This window comes from Diplotaxodon limnothrissa, linkage group LG11 (genome assembly GCF_057381915.1).
Source record: "Diplotaxodon limnothrissa isolate DT_005_m linkage group LG11, D_limnothrissa_male_GT1.1, whole genome shotgun sequence".
Classification (NCBI taxonomy): Eukaryota; Metazoa; Chordata; class Actinopteri; order Cichliformes; family Cichlidae; genus Diplotaxodon; species Diplotaxodon limnothrissa.
Genome location: NC_140606.1, coordinates 10,054,769 through 10,073,094, shown reverse-complemented (window position 1 = coordinate 10,073,094; position 18,326 = coordinate 10,054,769). Strand labels below are relative to the sequence as shown.

General features: G+C 42.3%; 2 protein-coding genes across 4 annotated transcripts in view; both read right to left on the bottom strand.

Moving 5' to 3' along the window:
- Positions 1 to 251: 251 nt before the first annotated feature.
- LOC146622351 (dynein regulatory complex protein 9-like) lies at positions 252 to 5,686 on the bottom strand. The gene is made up of 10 exons (XM_085365073.1): positions 5,651 to 5,686; positions 5,292 to 5,412; positions 5,084 to 5,118; positions 4,883 to 4,989; positions 4,663 to 4,747; positions 4,406 to 4,552; positions 4,232 to 4,306; positions 901 to 1,032; positions 730 to 819; positions 252 to 362 (listed from the first exon to the last, which is right to left on the bottom strand). The coding sequence occupies exons 1-10, from the start codon at positions 5,684 to 5,686 to the stop codon at positions 252 to 254; spliced, it is 939 nt and encodes a 312-aa protein (XP_085221199.1).
- A 3,025-nt stretch (positions 5,687 to 8,711) lies between these two features.
- LOC146622350 (protein spire homolog 1-like) overlaps positions 8,712 to 18,326 on the bottom strand; it is a 33,807-nt gene continuing 24,192 nt past the window's right edge. Inside the window, exons 8-18 of one of the 3 annotated variants that reach the window (XM_085365071.1) lie at positions 18,189 to 18,318; positions 17,529 to 17,570; positions 14,334 to 14,384; positions 13,193 to 13,356; positions 13,002 to 13,095; positions 12,621 to 12,763; positions 10,533 to 10,670; positions 10,246 to 10,316; positions 10,091 to 10,118; positions 9,517 to 9,818; positions 8,712 to 8,967 (exon numbers count right to left, since the gene is read on the bottom strand). In XM_085365071.1, the coding sequence (XP_085221197.1) occupies positions 8,712 to 8,967; positions 9,517 to 9,818; positions 10,091 to 10,118; positions 10,246 to 10,316; positions 10,533 to 10,670; positions 12,621 to 12,763; positions 13,002 to 13,095; positions 13,193 to 13,356; positions 14,334 to 14,384; positions 17,529 to 17,570; positions 18,189 to 18,318 (1,419 nt within the window). Of the gene's footprint in view, positions 8,968 to 9,516; positions 9,819 to 10,090; positions 10,119 to 10,245; positions 10,317 to 10,532; positions 10,671 to 11,846; positions 12,059 to 12,598; positions 12,764 to 13,001; positions 13,096 to 13,192; positions 13,357 to 14,333; positions 14,385 to 17,528; positions 17,571 to 18,188; positions 18,319 to 18,326 lie in introns of all 3 variants that reach the window. The other 2 variants (XM_085365070.1, XM_085365072.1) reach the window with 2 other exon arrangements.

Below are 18,326 nucleotides of genomic sequence, written 5' to 3'. Positions count from 1 at the left end.
ACTATTTAGTAGTATTTATTACCAGAGGTAATTTTGATTTCCTGTGTCTCTATATTTGATATTGCTTAATATAAAATAACTGTGACTTTGTTATGTACATAAAACTGAGTAAGAGGACTATGAATGAATGAGTTTTAACTGTTGTAACGGTAACTGCTATTATATTTATAATAAAGACTTCACATACTGCATTAGTGTTTGTTTTTATTCAGATGATCATGTCAATGACATTCGGCAGCACTATCAAAAAGTCATTTCTTCTTTTTCCTTCTTTCCTTCTTGTTCCCTTTCTTGCCTTTCTCAGCTTTTTTAAAACCGCAGAGTCCTCGGCGTACGATGCAGCCTCTCCACCAGGCCTGCAGCTGCACAGAAACAGGGATTCAGTTCAGTTGTATTTATACAGCGGCAAATCAAAACAACAGTCACCTCAAGGTGCTTTATATCGTAAGGTAGACCGTACAATAATACATACAGCAAAAACCAACAGTCATATGACCCACTATGAGCAAGCACTTTGGCAACAGTGGAAAGGGAAAACTCCCTTTTAACAGGAAGAAACCTCCAGCAGAACCAGACTCAGAGAGGGGCAGCCGTCTGCCGTGGTTGGGAATGAATATGCCGCAGTCCATGTTCATTCTGCCTGCTGAATACCCTCGTATTCCTTAGCGTTGTTCTTGAATACGAGAACAACCGAACTTAAAGAGCATGAACTGTGTTGGATACTGTTACCTTGGTGGCAGCTCTGATCCGTGCCTGCTGTTGGTACAGTTTCTCTTGCTCCTCCCTGTCCTCCATCACCATCTGCTCCATCTCCTTGAACTGAAATCAGGAAGTAATTGACATTCACTTAATAACGAACTAATTAGCATCTGCATCTGTTCAGCACCGTGAGCCGCCAACCTTCATTTTCATGTCCTCCAGCCTGTCTAAGTTCAGGTCCTTTTTGAAGCACATGTTGTGGAGCTGCTTGCTCTTCTCCTGCACCATCTGCTCTGTGTGCTTCTGCAGCTCATGCAGCAGCTGCTGCAGCTCCTGATCAGCAACAGTGCAAAGTTAGGTTCACCATATTATCAGCAATCAAATTAATGAGATAAACAGTCTTCTGGAGAATGACAAACACAAAAAGATCAGCTACTTGATAAAGATGAGCCCAAACCACAGAAACTATGAATCCATACAAGCGACAAACCAGGAAAGAGCTTTTTAGTTTTAGAGAAACTGAAAGGACACACACACACACACACACACACACACACACACACACACACACACACACACACACACACACAAAAAAAACTGAGCACAGTGTTCAAGTTCAAGGTTCTTTATTTGTCACATGCATAGTTATACAAGTATAACACACAGTGAAATGTAGCCTGACACGCTCCTCGACATGTGCAAAAATTGGGGGGGGGGGTGTAGAGGAAGAACATTATATATATATATATATATATATATATATATATATATATATATATATATATATATATATATATATATACATACATATAGTATATACACTGGGTGAATGTGCAGTAGTAGCAGCAAGCAGGTGAATTCTGTACATTAATATGAATAGACATCTGACTATTTTACAGGATAGACAATATAAACATATTTAAAATTAAAGGAATTGAAATGTACATTGTTCCTTGGTTTAGTGTCTGGAAGAGTCCTGTCTCAGTCAATTATAGATGATGTGAGAGGGCGGGTGTGTGTGTTTAGGGCACGGATGGCTTGGGGATAGAAGCTCCTCTTGAGTCTCTCTGTCCTTGCCCGGAAGATGCGGAACCTTCTACCAGATTGCAGAAGTTGGAACAGTTTGCTGCCAGGATGGGACGGGTCCTTCAGTATCTGCGCTGCTCTAGTCCGGCATCTCCTGGTGTAGGTGTCCTGAAGCGGGGGGAGAGCAATCCTGCAGCAGCGTTCTGCTGTACGGATCACTCTCTGGAGAGCTTTTTGGTCCTTCACACAGCTGTTCCCAAACCACGATGTCATGTTCTGTGTAAGGATGCTCTCCACAGCGCCTGTATAGAAAATCCTGAGGATCTTTGGAGAGACCCTGAACTTCCTCAGTTGTCGTAGGTGATACAGGCGCTGCCTAGCCTTTTTGGTCTGGACCTGAATGTGGGCAGTCCATGTCAGGTCTGAGGAGATGTGGACACCAAGATACTTGAAGGACTGCACCCTCTCCACTGGCGCTCCATTGATGATGATGGGCTTGTAGTCTCTGTGCTGACCCCTTCTGAAGTCCACCACCAGCTCCTTGGTCTTGCTGACGTTCAGCTGGAGGTGGTTGTCCTGGCACCACGATGCCAGATTCTTCACTTCATCCATGTAGGCCGCCTCATCGTTGTTGGAGATGGCACCCAACACCACTGGAGATGGCACCCAACACCACTGTGTCGTCAGCAAACTTCACAATGGTGTTGGAGCCATGGGTGGCCACACAGTCTGAAGTGTAGAGGGAGTAGAGCAGTGGCGAGAGGACACATCCCTGAGGGGCTCCTGTGTTGATGGTGATGCTGTTGGAGAAGCACCTGCCCACCCTCACCACCTGAGTTCTGCCAGTGAGGAAGTCCAACACCCATGCACACAGATGGCTGTTAAGTCCCAGATCCCTCAGCTTTGTGAACAGTCTGCAGGGCACTATTGTGTTAAACGCTGAACTGTAATCAACAAACAGCATTCGCACATAGTTACCCTGTTTCTTGTCCACGTGGCTGAGAGTGGTGTGTAGGACGTGGGCGATGGCATCCTCTGTGGATCTGTTGGATCTGTAGGCGAACTGCAGCGGATCTGTGGTGTCTGGGATGGAGGAGGAGATGATGTTCTTCAGCAGCCTCTCAAACACCTTCATTACTACCGAGGTCAGTGCAACTGGCCGGTAATCGTTCAGGGATGAGGGGTTGCTGTTCTTGGGCACAGGGATGATGGTGGATCTTTTGAAGCATGTGGGGACCACAGACTTCGCCAGGGACTCGTTGAAGATGTAAGTGAACACACCTGCTAGCTGGTCAGCACAGCAGCGCAGCAGACGGCCGGTGATGCCGTCTGGCCCCGCCGCTTTCCTTGTGTTCACTCTCCTCAGTGCCGCTCGGACGTCATGCTCCGCGATGCTGGTCACCGGTCTCTCGCTGATGACGTCACTGTCCTCGGTAGTCAGGCGGTAGATAGCATTAGCCGCCTGGCTAACCTCGAAACGGCCGTAGAACCGATTCAGCTCGTTGGTGAATGCAGAGTCGAATGTTGCAGTCCCTCATGTCACGTTGGAAGGTGACCCTTGCTCTTAGGTCATCGAGCTTGTTCTCCATGGATTGTACATTGGCCAGTAGGATACTGGGCAGTGGTGCGCGATGCGCCTGCTGTCTCAGTCTGTTCCTAATACCAGCGCGTTTTCCCCGGCGCTTCTTTGTTCTGTGCCTCGGATGAGCGGCCCGTCCTTTGTTGTTCTCCGCGCCGCGTAGAATCTCTGGCGGCCAGGAAGGGTCAGGATTAAAAGTGTCCAAGATTAGATGTGCAACCTTGGCACCGATGTTTACAAGTGATCCGCTGTCGTATACTATAAGACTAGAGGATTTTGGGATGTAAACCAGAGCAAAAAATAGGTAAAAAACAAGAAAAGTGGATAGTCGGAGCGGAGCGGTCAGGAAGGCATCTGGACGTGGCCGCGTGTTGGTTTAGTTAAATCTCCTGATGGCTTATGAATCCAATCACATGGCGAATTCAAGTTATTCAAGCTGCTTTAGCCTTGACACAGTTCATCTCAAAGCTGCTTTGCAACCCAACTCCGCCGCCGCGTCTCTCTGTGATAGTATTTCTGACTTTATCTATAACAAATGTCATATTTGTTGTCATCGATGCCTACCCTGTTCTGTGCTAGCGACTTCCTTGTGCTCTCCATGGATACAGATAAAATACCAGGGAAAAAATTACAGCAGATGGAAATCTTCTTTTGAATAGCGAGCGATCTCAAGTGAACTGCTCCAAAGCTAATTTAATTAATTTCAATTTAGTTTTATTTATGTAGCACCAAATCCCAACACAGTTGTCTGAAGGTGCTTTATACAGTATGGTAAAGACCCCACAATAATACAGAGAAAACCCCAACAACTACATGACCGCCCATGAGCACGCACTTGGCAAAAGTGGGAAGGAAAAACTCCTTTTTGAAGTACAGCCTCTAAGCCACACAGCTGCACAACGCTGCATATAGTATTACTTCACCAACCTCATGCTGCTTCAGCAGGAATTTCTGAGACTCCTCGTGAACTCTCACCTCCTCCTTCAACTGTTTCTTCAGCAGCTGAGACAGGATGAGCCAATGAAGGTGATTATTTAGTCATTAAACATTTGACTTTAAATCTAAAATGTAGAGCCGAGCGTGTCTTATATTTGGACCTACCTCCAGCTGCCCTTCCAGCAGTGCCTCAGCCTGACTGGTCTCACTCTGGATCTTCCTGAGCTGCAGCCCAGTGTCGTTCTCCTTAATGTTCTCTTTGCTTCTCATCTTTAACAAATGATCTTTCTTGTTTGCTTCATGGTGTATGACCTGCAGATACAGGTCCGGATGGAGACCAAGTAGTGGGATTACTGAACTCTTATTTTTTCGACCCTTACAGCTATTCATTCACAGTTGTTCCCTATGGGTCAGTTTCTTACCTGCAGTTTGAGAGTTTTCTGTTGGAGCTCCTCTTGTTGTTTCAGAAGAGTCTGTCTTCTCTTGTCCACTTGTTTCATTTCCTCCCTGAAAGGAGAGTGACTTACATTATAGATGCTGATTATTTCTCCATGTGTTTTTTCTCCTTGTCCTCTATTTAGAACACCCCCTTCTTTTTTACCACCAAGGTCAGGATTACTGGCAAATCATTCAAAGAAGAACCTTTTCATGTTCGTATCCCTTCTCCTCTGCTCGACTTCCTCCACAGCCTGCAGCAGAGAGCTAAAACACTGTTTCTCCTCCAGCTCCAAATGTAGCTTGGACATCAGCTGTGAGATGTATTCACTGCAGTGAGATGAATTATTGAGAATAAATAATGGCTTTGTTTATTTGTTTGTTTTCAGTGTGTTCTGTGCTTCTTACCAATCCCTTGTCAACTTCCTGAGCTTGGCTTTCTCCTGCACCACACACACACACACACACACACACACACACACACACACACACACACACACACACACACACACACAGTCATGTAATAACGCCCAAAACACAGTTTTTCACAACACTGCTAGATCAAAGCAGCAGGCAGCTGTTGACAGATGTTATCGTGGTAATACTGTGAAATCACCTGTGCAGGTCTTTCCCTGCGTATCCGCATTGCGAGAATATGTCCCAGTATTTCCAGCTGGTGTGAACAGTCCTCCAGTACTGCTACCAGCCTCAGACTCTGAATCCTGGATAAACACATCCTGTAGAAAATGAAGGCAGCGATGAACAGATAGATTCAAAGTTACACTCTTAAAGATGGGTTATTTTTAGCATGGCGCTGTCTAAGAGCTTGCTTGCGGAAATAAACCACAAGCTCTTTGAACCTCGGAGACATTGGCACTGGTGTCTGAAGGCTAAACGTTAGGCTCGGCGCTAGCTAACATTTCCGCTTCACGACAAAGAACGTGGCAGGGGTACCAGGCAAAAACTGTGGCTTACTTCTCTCTTTCTCGCTTTGTGAATACCAGTAACCATTTCTAACACGAAACCAGAGCCGGAGATAAAGTTCAGGCTTTATGTTACTATGGTAACAATGCCACTTTTTTCCCCTTGTAACTTTATTGACAGAGTAAAACATTTACAGACCTGTTTAACACTCCTTTTGTTAACTTCAAATGATGTATTCATTAATAAATAAAATCTAAAGGAACAACTTGTTTTCCCCCGGTCAATCAGGCATTATAAAAGATTATAACATACAAAATTATACAAAATATACACAATTCCCTTCTTCTGATTGTCTATTTACAACACCATTACTACTACTACTACTATTATTATTATTGTTGTTGTTGTGTTTTATGATTTGGTGTTTTATAGTTAAAAAGAAATTGAATTCTTTTCGTTAGTAACCCTCATGGGTATCAAATTATGATCCAGGACTGAATAAAGACTTCCTACCAACTCTATTAGACACTTGGAGACACTTGAAAAAACAAGGCATTATGTTTTTGGATACTTTAAAATAAAAGATGAATAAATAAATGATGAGGATAAATAAATGATGAGGCTGTGGTCAGCTATTGCATTACAGTTTATTGTTTATACTTGTCATTTGTTGCACTCTCTGCAGGGAGTTACAGCTTGAAGGTAATACAGACTGAAGGTACAAGCTACACTGTAGTACATGCATGATGCTGTCTGTCACACCGAGAGGTTTCTTCTGAAGACTTCGCAGCCCTCCTGTTCTTCACACATGGACAATTTCCCTCTCAGCTCTACAGCAGTCTCATTGTCAGCACTGTCATCTTTGAGGCAACACACCTGAACGTTAGAACAAACCCTTTGAAACGATGTATGTACAGTAACAGCAGACGACTGTTCAACAGATGAGAGCGATAACAAAAGGCATCTTTTAAGGCAAAATATGAAAAGACGTGGAATGCGATGAAGTGTAAAATAAACATCCGGGCTATGAGGAAGTTATATCTCTCTGCCAGTGAGACTATGAATGACAAAAAAGAAATCATAAAGGCATTGTATTAACATTAACTCTGAGTGACTGAAAGCTGGGCAGCGTGCTGTTATTTTATGTATTATGATTCATCTTTGCAAACATACAGAAACAAATCATTAACTTGATTCATGGGAAAGCAAGAGCGTTGCATCAGTTTAAGGTATGTTTTGAAAAGATGCTGTAATGGACATATTTCAGGTAAAATACTTAAAGGCAAATCTGAACCATCTGGGTCATAGTAATGTCTGAAATTATTATTATTATTATTATTGTTACAGTCCTAAAATTGTGTTTTTCCTCAGTCAGCCTCTGAGTAGGAGTGAGGGGATCGCAGGTGAACTCAACATTTGTTAGATGTTTTGATTCCCTTTAATCAAAGATACTTTGCTTGTGCTTTTGCTTCTGCCTAGAAACAGGTGATGTCATTCAAATGCTTCCATTTCCAAGTCGGTATTTAATGATAGTTGGAGATTTTTGCCTATAGAAGCTCGTCAGGGTGCAAGCGTAACTTCACAACTGATCAAAACTGGTTCATCACAAAAGTAAGCTGGGATAGATTGTGGTGAGATCATAATTTTAGACTGATTGGAGAATTAATTAATGTTATAACTTGTCTTTTGAAAAAGTTCAAATCAGCTTTATTTATACCACACAAATTAACAAAAAAAGCACCTTAGAGACATCTGTGCATACCAAGTGGTGTGCAGTTTAAGAGATTTTAAAAGGCATTTACCAGTTAATGGTAGGGACTAGAAATCTCAATAACATAGCCTCAGCTGTGTTTTGACCTTTTTTCCCCCTAAAGCACCTTTGATAAGATATTTCTGAGAAAGGCAAAACTAAATAACTGGAGCACCACACTGCTGTCACTTATCCCTGATCGAAACCACCTGCACAGATCTGATCAAGTACATTTATAATATTTATTAGCATTAAACACTGATAAATGTTTTTCTTTGTTTTTCAGAGGGCTTATTTTAATCTCTATATTTTTGTTAAAATCCTTGTTTATCATATACTGGGCCTTGATGGAGCCAGATCAACTTTATTCTGATTGGCTGCCCCTCACAAACACAACGTTTGCATGAGCTTTTGACTCCGAGAGATTATTTAGACATAGGCTGGTATCAGTATTTGAAGCGTGGCAATGTTTAATATATTACAACAATCTATAGATGGCAAAATAAAAAGCATGACAGGAGTGTTTTAAAGAACTTTGATCATTGTCTAATTACACATGAATATTTCATTTTAACAGAGACTGGAGCGCTTGAGGTGGTCTTCCTCCATTAGCAAGACCACTGCATAAATCAATAACTACATCAGGTGACATATTTATTTAAGGAGTTATTATTTGGCACTATAGTCAACATAAAAGCAGGTGATATTTCTCTTTGTGTAGCAACCTTTGGAGGAAAATAAAACGGGTAATTTAGCTTGAATTCCTCAAGGAAGCATGGTTTCAAGAGCGCTGTCAATAGCAGAGAGGAGTGAGAGTCTCCCTGAGCATCATCAGCAAAAGTCTGAACTGAAAACAGAGGGTGACATTTTATCGAGTAATTATTTACTGTACATACATGTAAAAAACTAAATTATAGCCCATACAAAATGTACAGTTTTATCTTCTTTTTGATGACCGTCACTCTTCGTTTACAATACGATCGCTTTTCTGTTTTGTGCTTTTTATGTGAACGCGAGTTTAGGTGGAGCAGACCGTGGCACCATCATGGAGGAAGGAAGTCAGTCCCCTTTGCACTTTGTCTCTGTTGAGTCAAATGCCTGTGTCCACACATTAAAGGTATTTCTGATATATTGATGATATTATTAAAAAAAAAAACACAAAAAAGACTGGCAGATCTACAGTACTGTCTAGAGAAGCTGATCACGATCAGGACACAGCAGCCAGAAACCTCACTATCCACCACCAAGGTTCTTACAGCCATTCAGGCAGCCTTCTCCGACTCACGTCCACTAATACAGTAAGATCATATCCAGTGTTGTGCCATTGGAGCTGGAAGCAGCCAGAAGGAGAGATACAGAGTTTCAGATTTCACTGATTGTTCGTTCAGAGGGATGGTACTCCTCCCTATCTTTAGGGGAGGACATGTAGAATGACTGTGTCTTGCGTTTTAAGCGAGCCCTCTTGGTGGCCAGTGACAGACTGTGTTTGCTGGAGGCGATTATGTCACAGATGAACTTCTTGCAGTCCACACAGACCTCCATGGTAGCCCAGTCCTCCGTCAGCTCTGGGGGAAGCTCCAGTTCTTCATGAGACTTTAAAGAGCCGTGCTTCGAAAACCTACAGAGACAGAAACAGCAGAGGAGCTCGGCTTGAACGGGAGCGAAACACAACATTGTTTTGATATATTAACAATGTGAATTAGCTTTGGTTTCAAATTATCTAAAATGTGCATTCATAGCTAACTTAATCCATGGGATATCAATTAAATGTGTTTAAAAACAAAAAAACACATGAAACAACTCATCCTGAAAAGACTTAATGAAAAGTTCAGTCATGCATGATAATACAGGTAAATTAAATCCAAACTTCATGATTGTCTTGCTGCTTTTCTGATAAGGACGCTGAATAATTTGGTAAAGTTTGACAATCAGCCAAGCAGTTTCTGATGTGGTAGTTGCAATTTTATCCACTAGATGTCAGCAACACCCAACAAATCTTCTGACTGAAGAGGACACGCTGTACCAAGCAGTAGTAGCTACAATGAACAAGGCCTTTACTTTGCATTGTGTGTGCAGTTTGTGATGACGAACACGAGATGTATGATCTCCTCCTTTTGATTGTTGCACTGCTATTTCTAGTTTGAATAGTGTTGTTCATAGCTCTTACTTAGACATAGTCTTCTGGATGCTGTGGCGCTGTGGGTTACTGGAGGACTTGTCAGTTTTAGCAGCTGCTGCTGTTGTCGCTGCCCCAGGAGCTTTTCTGGGACCTTTAGATGCTCCTTTTGCAGGTTCTTTCAAAGCGGGGGATGCAGCAGCCCCTCCTGGTTTAGATGGACCTGGGGCTCCAGCCACTGACAGTCCTTGTCCTACAGAAGCCATGGCACTTATTCTCTCCCTGGGGAGAGTGTTGGTGGAGCCAATGGAGTAGATGGGCAAGCTGGAATAAGGTTTGGATGGCAGCCGCATCTGTCAGAGATGGAAGGCATGTATGAAAGAGATAAAACTTCCTCACAATGCGTATGGAAGCACAGTAATGATGCAAAACAAGAGAGAAGAGTGTCGTCAGTTTGAATTTGGTTGATTGGGAAGCAATTAGCCAAAGATCAGTGACCACCATTTGCCACATTAGGAAGTATCTTACACTATTTACTTATTTATTTTAAAGAGGTCCACTTTATTGTCACCAGCACAAAGATGTGATACTGCAGAAGAGGACTTATTTATCCCACGTGCCTTACCTTTTTGCAGCACTGTGCGCACACAGGCCTGCAAAGAGACGATTGACAGAAGTTACAGGAGAAGGAATAAACGAAAGCAGCCATAGATCCTTAAATAATTATAAACAGAAGAGTATTAATGAAAAAGATGAAGATAATCATCTGAAATTGTTTACTTTTTGCAGAACTGGCAGGTGTAGGACCAGGAGAAGAAGGAAAACCTTTTGGCTCGACAACAGAAGCAAAGCTGCAACAGAAATATAGAGATCGCAGTAAATATAAAGAAGGTATTTGGAACCAAAAAAACATTTTTCTCAGGATAAAAGTTATACTGTTTCCCTAACCCACTTATGGTGTTATAATTTAACTGTGCTCATTTAGAAAGAGTAAGTAATCCCTGTTTATTAAAGAGAGATTACTTCTTTATAATAGAATTAGCCTAGGCAATAAAAAGATGTATTACCTTCCCCTTCTTCATGGCATTGTAGATGTCTTTGTACTGCTGGAACTTCTCCAGCTCTGCCTTCACCAGCACCTGTCTGATGTGCATCACTTCCTCCACCGTCAGAGACAGACACTCCACAGGAAAACAAAACTCCTCCTGCAGCAACAACAAGAATTATACGCACAGCAGTCAGTGGACCCAGCAGACTCAAAACACAGGACTCAGTGTTTTTCATTCAGCACACACATGCACAACTCTCCTGCACCTTTAAGAGCACTGAGAGTGGGTCCGGGCTACAATTGGGTCATAAAAATATCCTCATTGTTCAGTGAAAGAAACGGCAGCTCAGAGTAGAATCGTGATGTGGGAAAAACAGTGAACACTTTTTTCCTGCAGCAGTGCCGAGAAATAGTGTTCACAAAGCGTGCAATGATTGTCTTCAAGAACTGGCTAAAAAAAGAGAATTTCTTTTTATATTTGTTATCCAGCTGGAAGCAGCCATCAGAACATGATACACTCATAAGGGCATAAGGGATGGACATGGTCAGCAACAATACTCAGGCAGGCTGTGGCATTAAAACAATGCTCAGTTGGTCCTAAGGGGCAAAATGTGTGCCAAGAAAATATCCCCCAAACCATTACACCCTCAGCAGGCTTAAGTATTTATACAGACATTGTGGCAGCAGAAACAGAAACTCGTCAGACCATGCGCCGTTTTTCCAACCTGTTCTTCTATTGTGCAATCTTGGTGAGCCAGTGTGAATTGGGCCCTCAGTTTCCTGTTCTTAGCCCATAGGAGGGGCACCTAATGTGGTCTTGACCATGTCTACATGGAACTCAAGGAACAAAGAGAGCAATATTAAATAAGGGGAACTCCTAGATGACTGTGGTTTTATTGTAAGGGGAGGCTGTATATGTTTGTAGCCACAAGGTGTGTTTGTCTGCTACTCAGGGCATCCTCAGGGCCTTTGTAACAGTCGCACATTATGAATCCTTGATTGACTGCTGAAGGACAAGTTAACGCACCGTGGTTCTTCCCATTTCTCTCTGTTACCAGAAACACAGAGGAGAGGAAACTTCAAATTCACTTTTTAGTGTTCAGAAACATGAAAAAAAGAGATCTTTGATCCTATGTTCGTCTTTCCTGTTACTTCCTGTAAACGCTCTGACAGTTCTTTGTTAGTTCTATGTTGCTATACGTTTGAGCCACTGTGTTAGATATCCAAAGCAATGTCCTCAGCCTGCTCTAGGTGAATGATATCTAGTGAAGAATTAGGAGGATGAGCAGCTACAGTTATTATGACGGGACAGACTGATGGGAGACGGGCAAACCTCGGCCGAGTCTCTTCGAAGGATGTAAACCTTCCTGCACAGAGCAAAAAGTGTCTTCACCAACCCCAACACAAACACCTCGATAGGGTTGGAGCTCCACAAAGGGCACAGAGTAGAGGGAGAAGGGTGGAGAAGGAAGGGAATCCAGGAGTGATGTGAGATTTCGATTCCAACCTGAGCAAGAGAAGGTGGAGGGGTGTGTGTGTGTGTGTGTGTGTGTGGGAGGGAGGAAGAACAGAAAGCCTGCAATTTAACAGAGATACAGGGACTCGATGGTTCTGGTAAAAGAAGGAGGGAAGAAATCCTGAGAAAGGGGCAAACAGAAGAGAGATGACAGCATGTGTGTTTAGTTTCAATCCTTCCTCATTTCCCTACAGATCTTGATGCTCTACGTACTTATCTCGTTCTCCCTCTGCTTCTTTTGATTATTAAGTTATTTGACCACACTGGACACTGACAGCCACTGGAACAAGTCAAAACAGCAATCGATGGAATATCCTTTGAAACTAACGCATTAGTAGATTTGTTTTTGATTTCAATCTGGTCCAGTTGTGACTCTCTTCCAAAGTGTGTCGTTTGTCTTGTCTTTCTCCCCTAACCCCCCAATCAGTCGTGACAGTTGGCTGCCCCTGTAGTGTATTTAACTTATAACATAAAGCGCCCTGAGGTGACTGTTGTTGTGATTTGGCACTATATAAATAAAACTGAATTGAACTGAACTGAATCCTATTTCCAAATGTTTATTTTTAAATGATACACGAAGCTCTGACTCACCAGGGACTTGGAGCTCTGCTTGGAGGGCGGCTGAAACGGTCGGACATTTGTGGGCGTTTCCTTCTCAATAGAGTGTCTTCTCTGGGGGGTCTTACGCCTCTCTGGTTGAGGTGTAGAGGAGATGGGCAGGAACATGGGTGGAGCTGGTGTTCATAGATAGAACGTAAGAGAGAGAGAGAGAAAAAAAGAGCAAGTTTAACTGCAAAGAAGCAATTGATTGGTTAATCTTTAGCTCAAGACCTACTGATTATAAATAATCTTTCAAATGAAAAGACTTTGGGAAACGTGACTGGCAAGGCTGCAAGATTAAAAGCCATCGATCACTGCCAGCAGATAGCTTAGTTAAGGAGGCAGGGGGCGTCGAAAGGCTTCCTGACTCACTTTTCTTCCCCAGCACAGATTCTGGGGAAGTGTCATCCATCAGAGATGTCGCCACGCTGGAGCTGCTCGCTGATTTGCGTCCAACAATCTCATCCTGAATGCACAGAATACACATGCACTTCAGTCGTCACTTTTTCTGCACAAAGTAAATGCATCTAGGAAAAATAAAATTCTAATACACAGAAACGCACTTCAGAGTCAGAGCTGTCCAGTTCAGCGAGGCTGGGAGCCTTCAGGAGCCGCTTTCTCTGAGGAACTGACTGAGATCCAGAGGGTTCGACTCTGGGTGATCCAGATCCATTGGTGAGAGACAAAGAGCTGGATGTCCTCCTGCCCATACGTGGGCTGAACTCATCTGCATAGAGCCACACAGGAGAGTGTCATTCAGACACAGCAGTTGAAACGAAACCCAAAACACATCCTCTCTGGATTCTTTGCATCCAAACAGGTTATACTTTGCATCTTTCTTTTACTATCCCATTTGTTATATGGGGGAACAGAGTTTTCAAGTTGTAGTGGGTTTCAGTGGGTGGTGAGGTGAAAGGATGCAATGAATGATGTTACAGAGGACTGAGTTTTGAGAGTCGCCGAAAGGTTAAAGAGGTTGGCGAAGGTTAAGTTTTTCCTAAGGGGAAGCATAGGAGCAGGGCGGTGTTACACGCAGAGCATGGATGCCTTCTTCATGAAATATTTAAACTGTGGACTCCTAAAAAAAAAAGCTTCTCTCCCATATCAACCCCCAGGGAACGTTTTTAGGGAAAGCTAAGTCCTTGAAACCAAATTTCCCAATTTACTAAACAGACACTCTTTACTGGCTAAAGTCTAAAAGTAGAAAAGACAACATTAAAATCAACCACCTACAATACCAAGCTGCCTGATTCTGACTAATTTCTGGGTAAAGCAAAAAGACAACCTGATGAGAGGGTTTGGAGGCAGGGAGTATGGGAAAAGCAGACAAGCGAGTGCTGCAAGAGACAGATAAAAAACACAGCTGATAGGATTGGTGGGAACCCTGAAACTCTCCTTTCTCCCTTCAGCCTCTTGTTTGTGGGAAAAGCATCCACATGAGCTCATCGTCTCAACACGAGCTCTGTTCCTGCTGCCCAGTCTTTTTATGACCAAAGATTCCTAAGAACCTACATCACCAGTTTTTCTCTATTCAGCCATCATTCTAAACCCTTTCTTTGTTTCACCCAAGTCTCAGCATTCACATATTCAAAAAGAGGAGATATTAGTTTAAAGCTGGCGGGCAGGGGGGAGACAAAACAGACAAGACCATTAGGTTAAAATGCAAACATGGCCTTCCAAACCACAGCATTGCTCATACGTTACCTATTCCAGTACGGAATAAATCCTGCGGCATACTGCGAGTTTTGCCGAAACCTAAAAGGGAGACCTCCTTTAATAAGATGGCTACAAGTAAATTGACCACTCAGTACACCTGCCGTTTATATCCAAATAAAATGGAGTGACTGAAGTAGTAAACAGATTTGTGTTTGACAGAATACTTTGGGATACTTTGTGTACGTGTACAGCTACAGGGAAATGGTCTGTTGTCTGGATTACATCATGAAACGTATAACTGCTCAATGTTAAAATACTGACCCTACAAAGGAGTCATTTTGATTCTAAAGTATTTAGTGCAAAATCTGATATTAAATGTTTTTATTTTGTCTATAAAATGATTTAAAATAGACATGGTTTTTAACATATTATCTGTCTTTGTGTGGGTTAGAAGAAGTTTAGTATCACTCTCATGTTGCCTGGCTAAGTCAAGATGGTTCAGCTTAGTTCAGCATAAAGACCACAGCTTTCAGTTCAGTTAAGGTTTCATTTGATTTTTTTATGTCTAATGTTTAAGCATCTTAGCCATGCTTCAGATCAACGACATGACCAGGGTGTAGCCCAGCTCTCGCTGTATGGTAGATGGAATAGGCTCCAGAGAGAGAGAACTCCAGTGATCGACTGGTCCCCTACTAGCAGGCACTCAGAGATAGAGGGGTAAAAGACCTTCCTTTTAACAAGAAGTGACCTCCAGCAGAACCAGGCTCGGGGAGGGGCAGCACATCTGCTGTGTAGTTTTGCAGTAAATAGAACAAACACTTGCATTGCATACCATGCAAGAGTTCTGATTTGAGAGTTTGGTTTGTTTGGGATCGTTGTCATGCTGTCAGCCAATTTCTAGCTGGTATTGGATGGTGGATCAAAAATTTGTGGTGTTTTTCTTTGTAATTCCATCAATTTTAACAAGATTTTAAAAACACTGTCTGGAATGCAGCACAAAACCATGACAGAGCCTCCAACGTGTTTTACAGATAACTATGAACACTCGCGGTTTTACGTCCCTCCTCCTGAAAATGTCAGATTTTCAAGTTTCATTCATCAGACTTATTTCTACTGATTTTAAGTCCAGTCCTTGTATAATTTGGCAAACCTACCTGCCATTTCTCCCAGTTTCCCTTCTTTAAGAATGGTTTCTTAACAGCTACCCTCTGTGTCAGGTCTTTGCCAGCGTTATGTAATTTATTCTAGCATTATGTAATTTGAAACATCACTCCCATTACGGATCGATTAAGTTGACATTTTCCTTTCAATTTTTTGTAGGGGACCCCAGGGAGCCAATCAAATTACCCAAGTCACACCCTTGTTGCTAATCTAATCACCTGCTGACTCTAGCATTAAACAGAAGCACAGAGAGAGTGGCATCAACCTTCTCAACTAATGCACAACTACAACAAAATACTTAATGTCACATTTTAATGACAATTTAATTAGAACCAAGCAGCACCGCCTGCTCACGTTGCCTTTAAAACAATAAGCTATCACGAAGGCCCAACGCTGCGCGCAGCGACATGATACCTCACTGAGACTTGTGATCACAGCATTTAATCTCATGAAATCTATTTCCCCTTAGCCATACTCATTAATTTGTCAGCGGGAATGTAAAATCCCCACAAAGTACAGAGTTATCAATATGGTCACATCATATGGGAATGAGTGATTATACAGGGAAGGTTTTACACAGGTCAACAGACAACACAAATGAGGGAGCTGTTTTGAGAGACACTGGCTTCAGTAGGAGAGAAAGTGGAGCACAGGATTATTCTAAATTGGCCACCTGAGCACTATTCCCTCATCGCAATCACAACACTATCTCCAAATTTGGAGACAGTGTTGGGCATGTTCCACTGCTGGTAGCCTGTAGCTCGTCATCTTAGACTATATATTTTACTATGCTGTGCAGAGCATGAGGCTGCGCACCGGTCCACCTGCGCACTGGCTCGATTCTGCAAAGTCACTGCTGCACATGAAAGACTCTTTTGTATAGATTCTTGGAGACGTTGACGGTGTCACGTATGCTTTTGGCTGTTCCTTGCCAACCCTTGATTAGATAGCTGGCAGCTCATTTCTACTGAAGTTTCACATTATAGAGGAACCTTTAAGAAACTAAGTGCTTGGAAAAGGTGACACTTTTCCCAAGAAGCAACAGCAGGAATATTTTTCAGGAGGTACAGGAATTTCATGAAGACTGACTAGAATAAACTGTTTCCTCAAGGCTGCAATCATTTTAACAGCCAACAGTATTTTTTTTAAAAAAAGAAGAAGATGTTGTTTGTATAGAAAGCAGTGATGTAATTTTACCATCCTTCCTTCAGAACGCTACATGCAAAAAAAAAAAAAAAAACAGCAACATTGTGAATAAAATTCTTCTTGTTTTGTAGCACCTCTAAACACTTTAAATATCTCAGTCTGGCTGTGAGGCGATGTAATCTCTTCCAATCGAAGACATGTATTACACAAAGTAAAGATTCCTTTTATGACAAATGAAAGGCAGTGAGTTTTGAACATAAGCTCATTTTTTGCTGGTCTGTAGGATAAAGTCACATCAAATACTTTTCAAGATTTCTTTTAAATGATCTGTTCATATATTTTCTATTATTTTTTGAATTTTCTTTTGTTTTGCACACTGAAATATAAGGCAAAGTTTGAACATGAAGACCTTTTTTTTAAATATTTGAGATCACATTGAGATCAGTGTGTGCTAAAATATGAGACTTTACAGGACCGATTGTTTGTTTTCCTCATATTTTAACTAGCCAATACTCAGACAGGTTCAGGAGGTTTTTATCTTTAAAGGTTTTCGAGATTTTCATGTTCAAGCTTTGCCTCAGGTTTCAACGTGCAAAAAATTGGTCTGAACGTTCATTTGATTTCCCTGGTTTTAAGGTTAACAAGTTTAAAGCATGGCCTGTGGATGTAGTTCAGCATGCCACTCATGTCACCTCGCTCTCATCAGCATCCTCCTACTGCCCAGTGTCCCACGGGTCCATTTTTCACCTCCAAAGGAGGCAATCACCAAACGATGAAGCACAACATGAAATGTGTGTACAATATGCAGATTGATGCATTAAAAGTGTGTATCTGTGTCTGTGTGTTTGTTCGTGCTGACAGAACAGATGAGCAGCCACAACAAAGCGGGGAACAGAAAGTGATGAAAAGCCAGGTAAGCAGCGAGGGAGACTTTACCTGACGCGTCAAAACTGAAAGACATGCTAAGTGGCCGAATTACTGCAACGAGAAACGTCATGGACAGTTATTGTTTGTGATAGAGGCACATCAAGTCAAGACTTACTACTGTACATACAAGAAGTTGGTATTTAGTGAGAAAAGAATTGAAATGGCATGCTTATTGTCTTATTTCAGATCCCAAAGGTTTCATTGCTTTCATGACGAGCAATAAGAGGATTTTTGAATAAGTCAGCCAATGGGGAGACACTGCAGACAACACAGTACTGGGTTCAGTGTGTTAATAGAAGTTGCAGACACTTAGCATTATTGTGGCATACGACTTATACTCTGTTGCAAACAATATAAGCCACAAAACAATAATAGGCATTAGTTGCAACACAAATATGAACGGTTAGGCAGCAGCAGCTACAATAGCACAGAGCATAGGCACAAAGTAGGAACATATAAAAGAACAGAAACAGCTCAAAGTAATGAAGCTAGTGCACACTTCTTATGTGATTCTGAGGTGCAGGCATCAGATCCATACTTCAGCTTAAAACGTCTTAAAATTTTAGAGCGAAGTATGGTTGCATGTGTATGGGAGTGTGCACGTGAGTGTGCACTAACGGGACTAAAAGATACCAAGAGCAGGGACAATGAAGTGGGACACCTCCTTACCCAGCCTTCCTCTGCGGACCTCGTCAGGAGAGACCGGGCGAAGTTTCCGCTCTGCTTTGATCTCCTCCAGGATCCGCTCGTGCAGCGTGGGAGGAGGCTGAGTCTGTGGCTTCAGCTTCCGAGCTGACACCTAAGTAG

Bases quoted from the DNA above. Each gene is read 5' to 3' on its own strand.
- LOC146622351 (XM_085365073.1), bottom strand. From the start codon at position 5,686: ATGGTTACTGGTATTCACAAAGCGAGAAAGAGAGAA. The intron at 4,553-4,662 runs GTAAGAAACTGA...CTGTATCTGCAG, and splicing joins AGAAAACTCTCAAACTGCAG to GTCATACACCATGAAGCAAA. The intron at 363-729 runs GTAACAGTATCC...GTTTCTGTGCAG, and splicing joins GGATCAGAGCTGCCACCAAG to CTGCAGGCCTGGTGGAGAGG.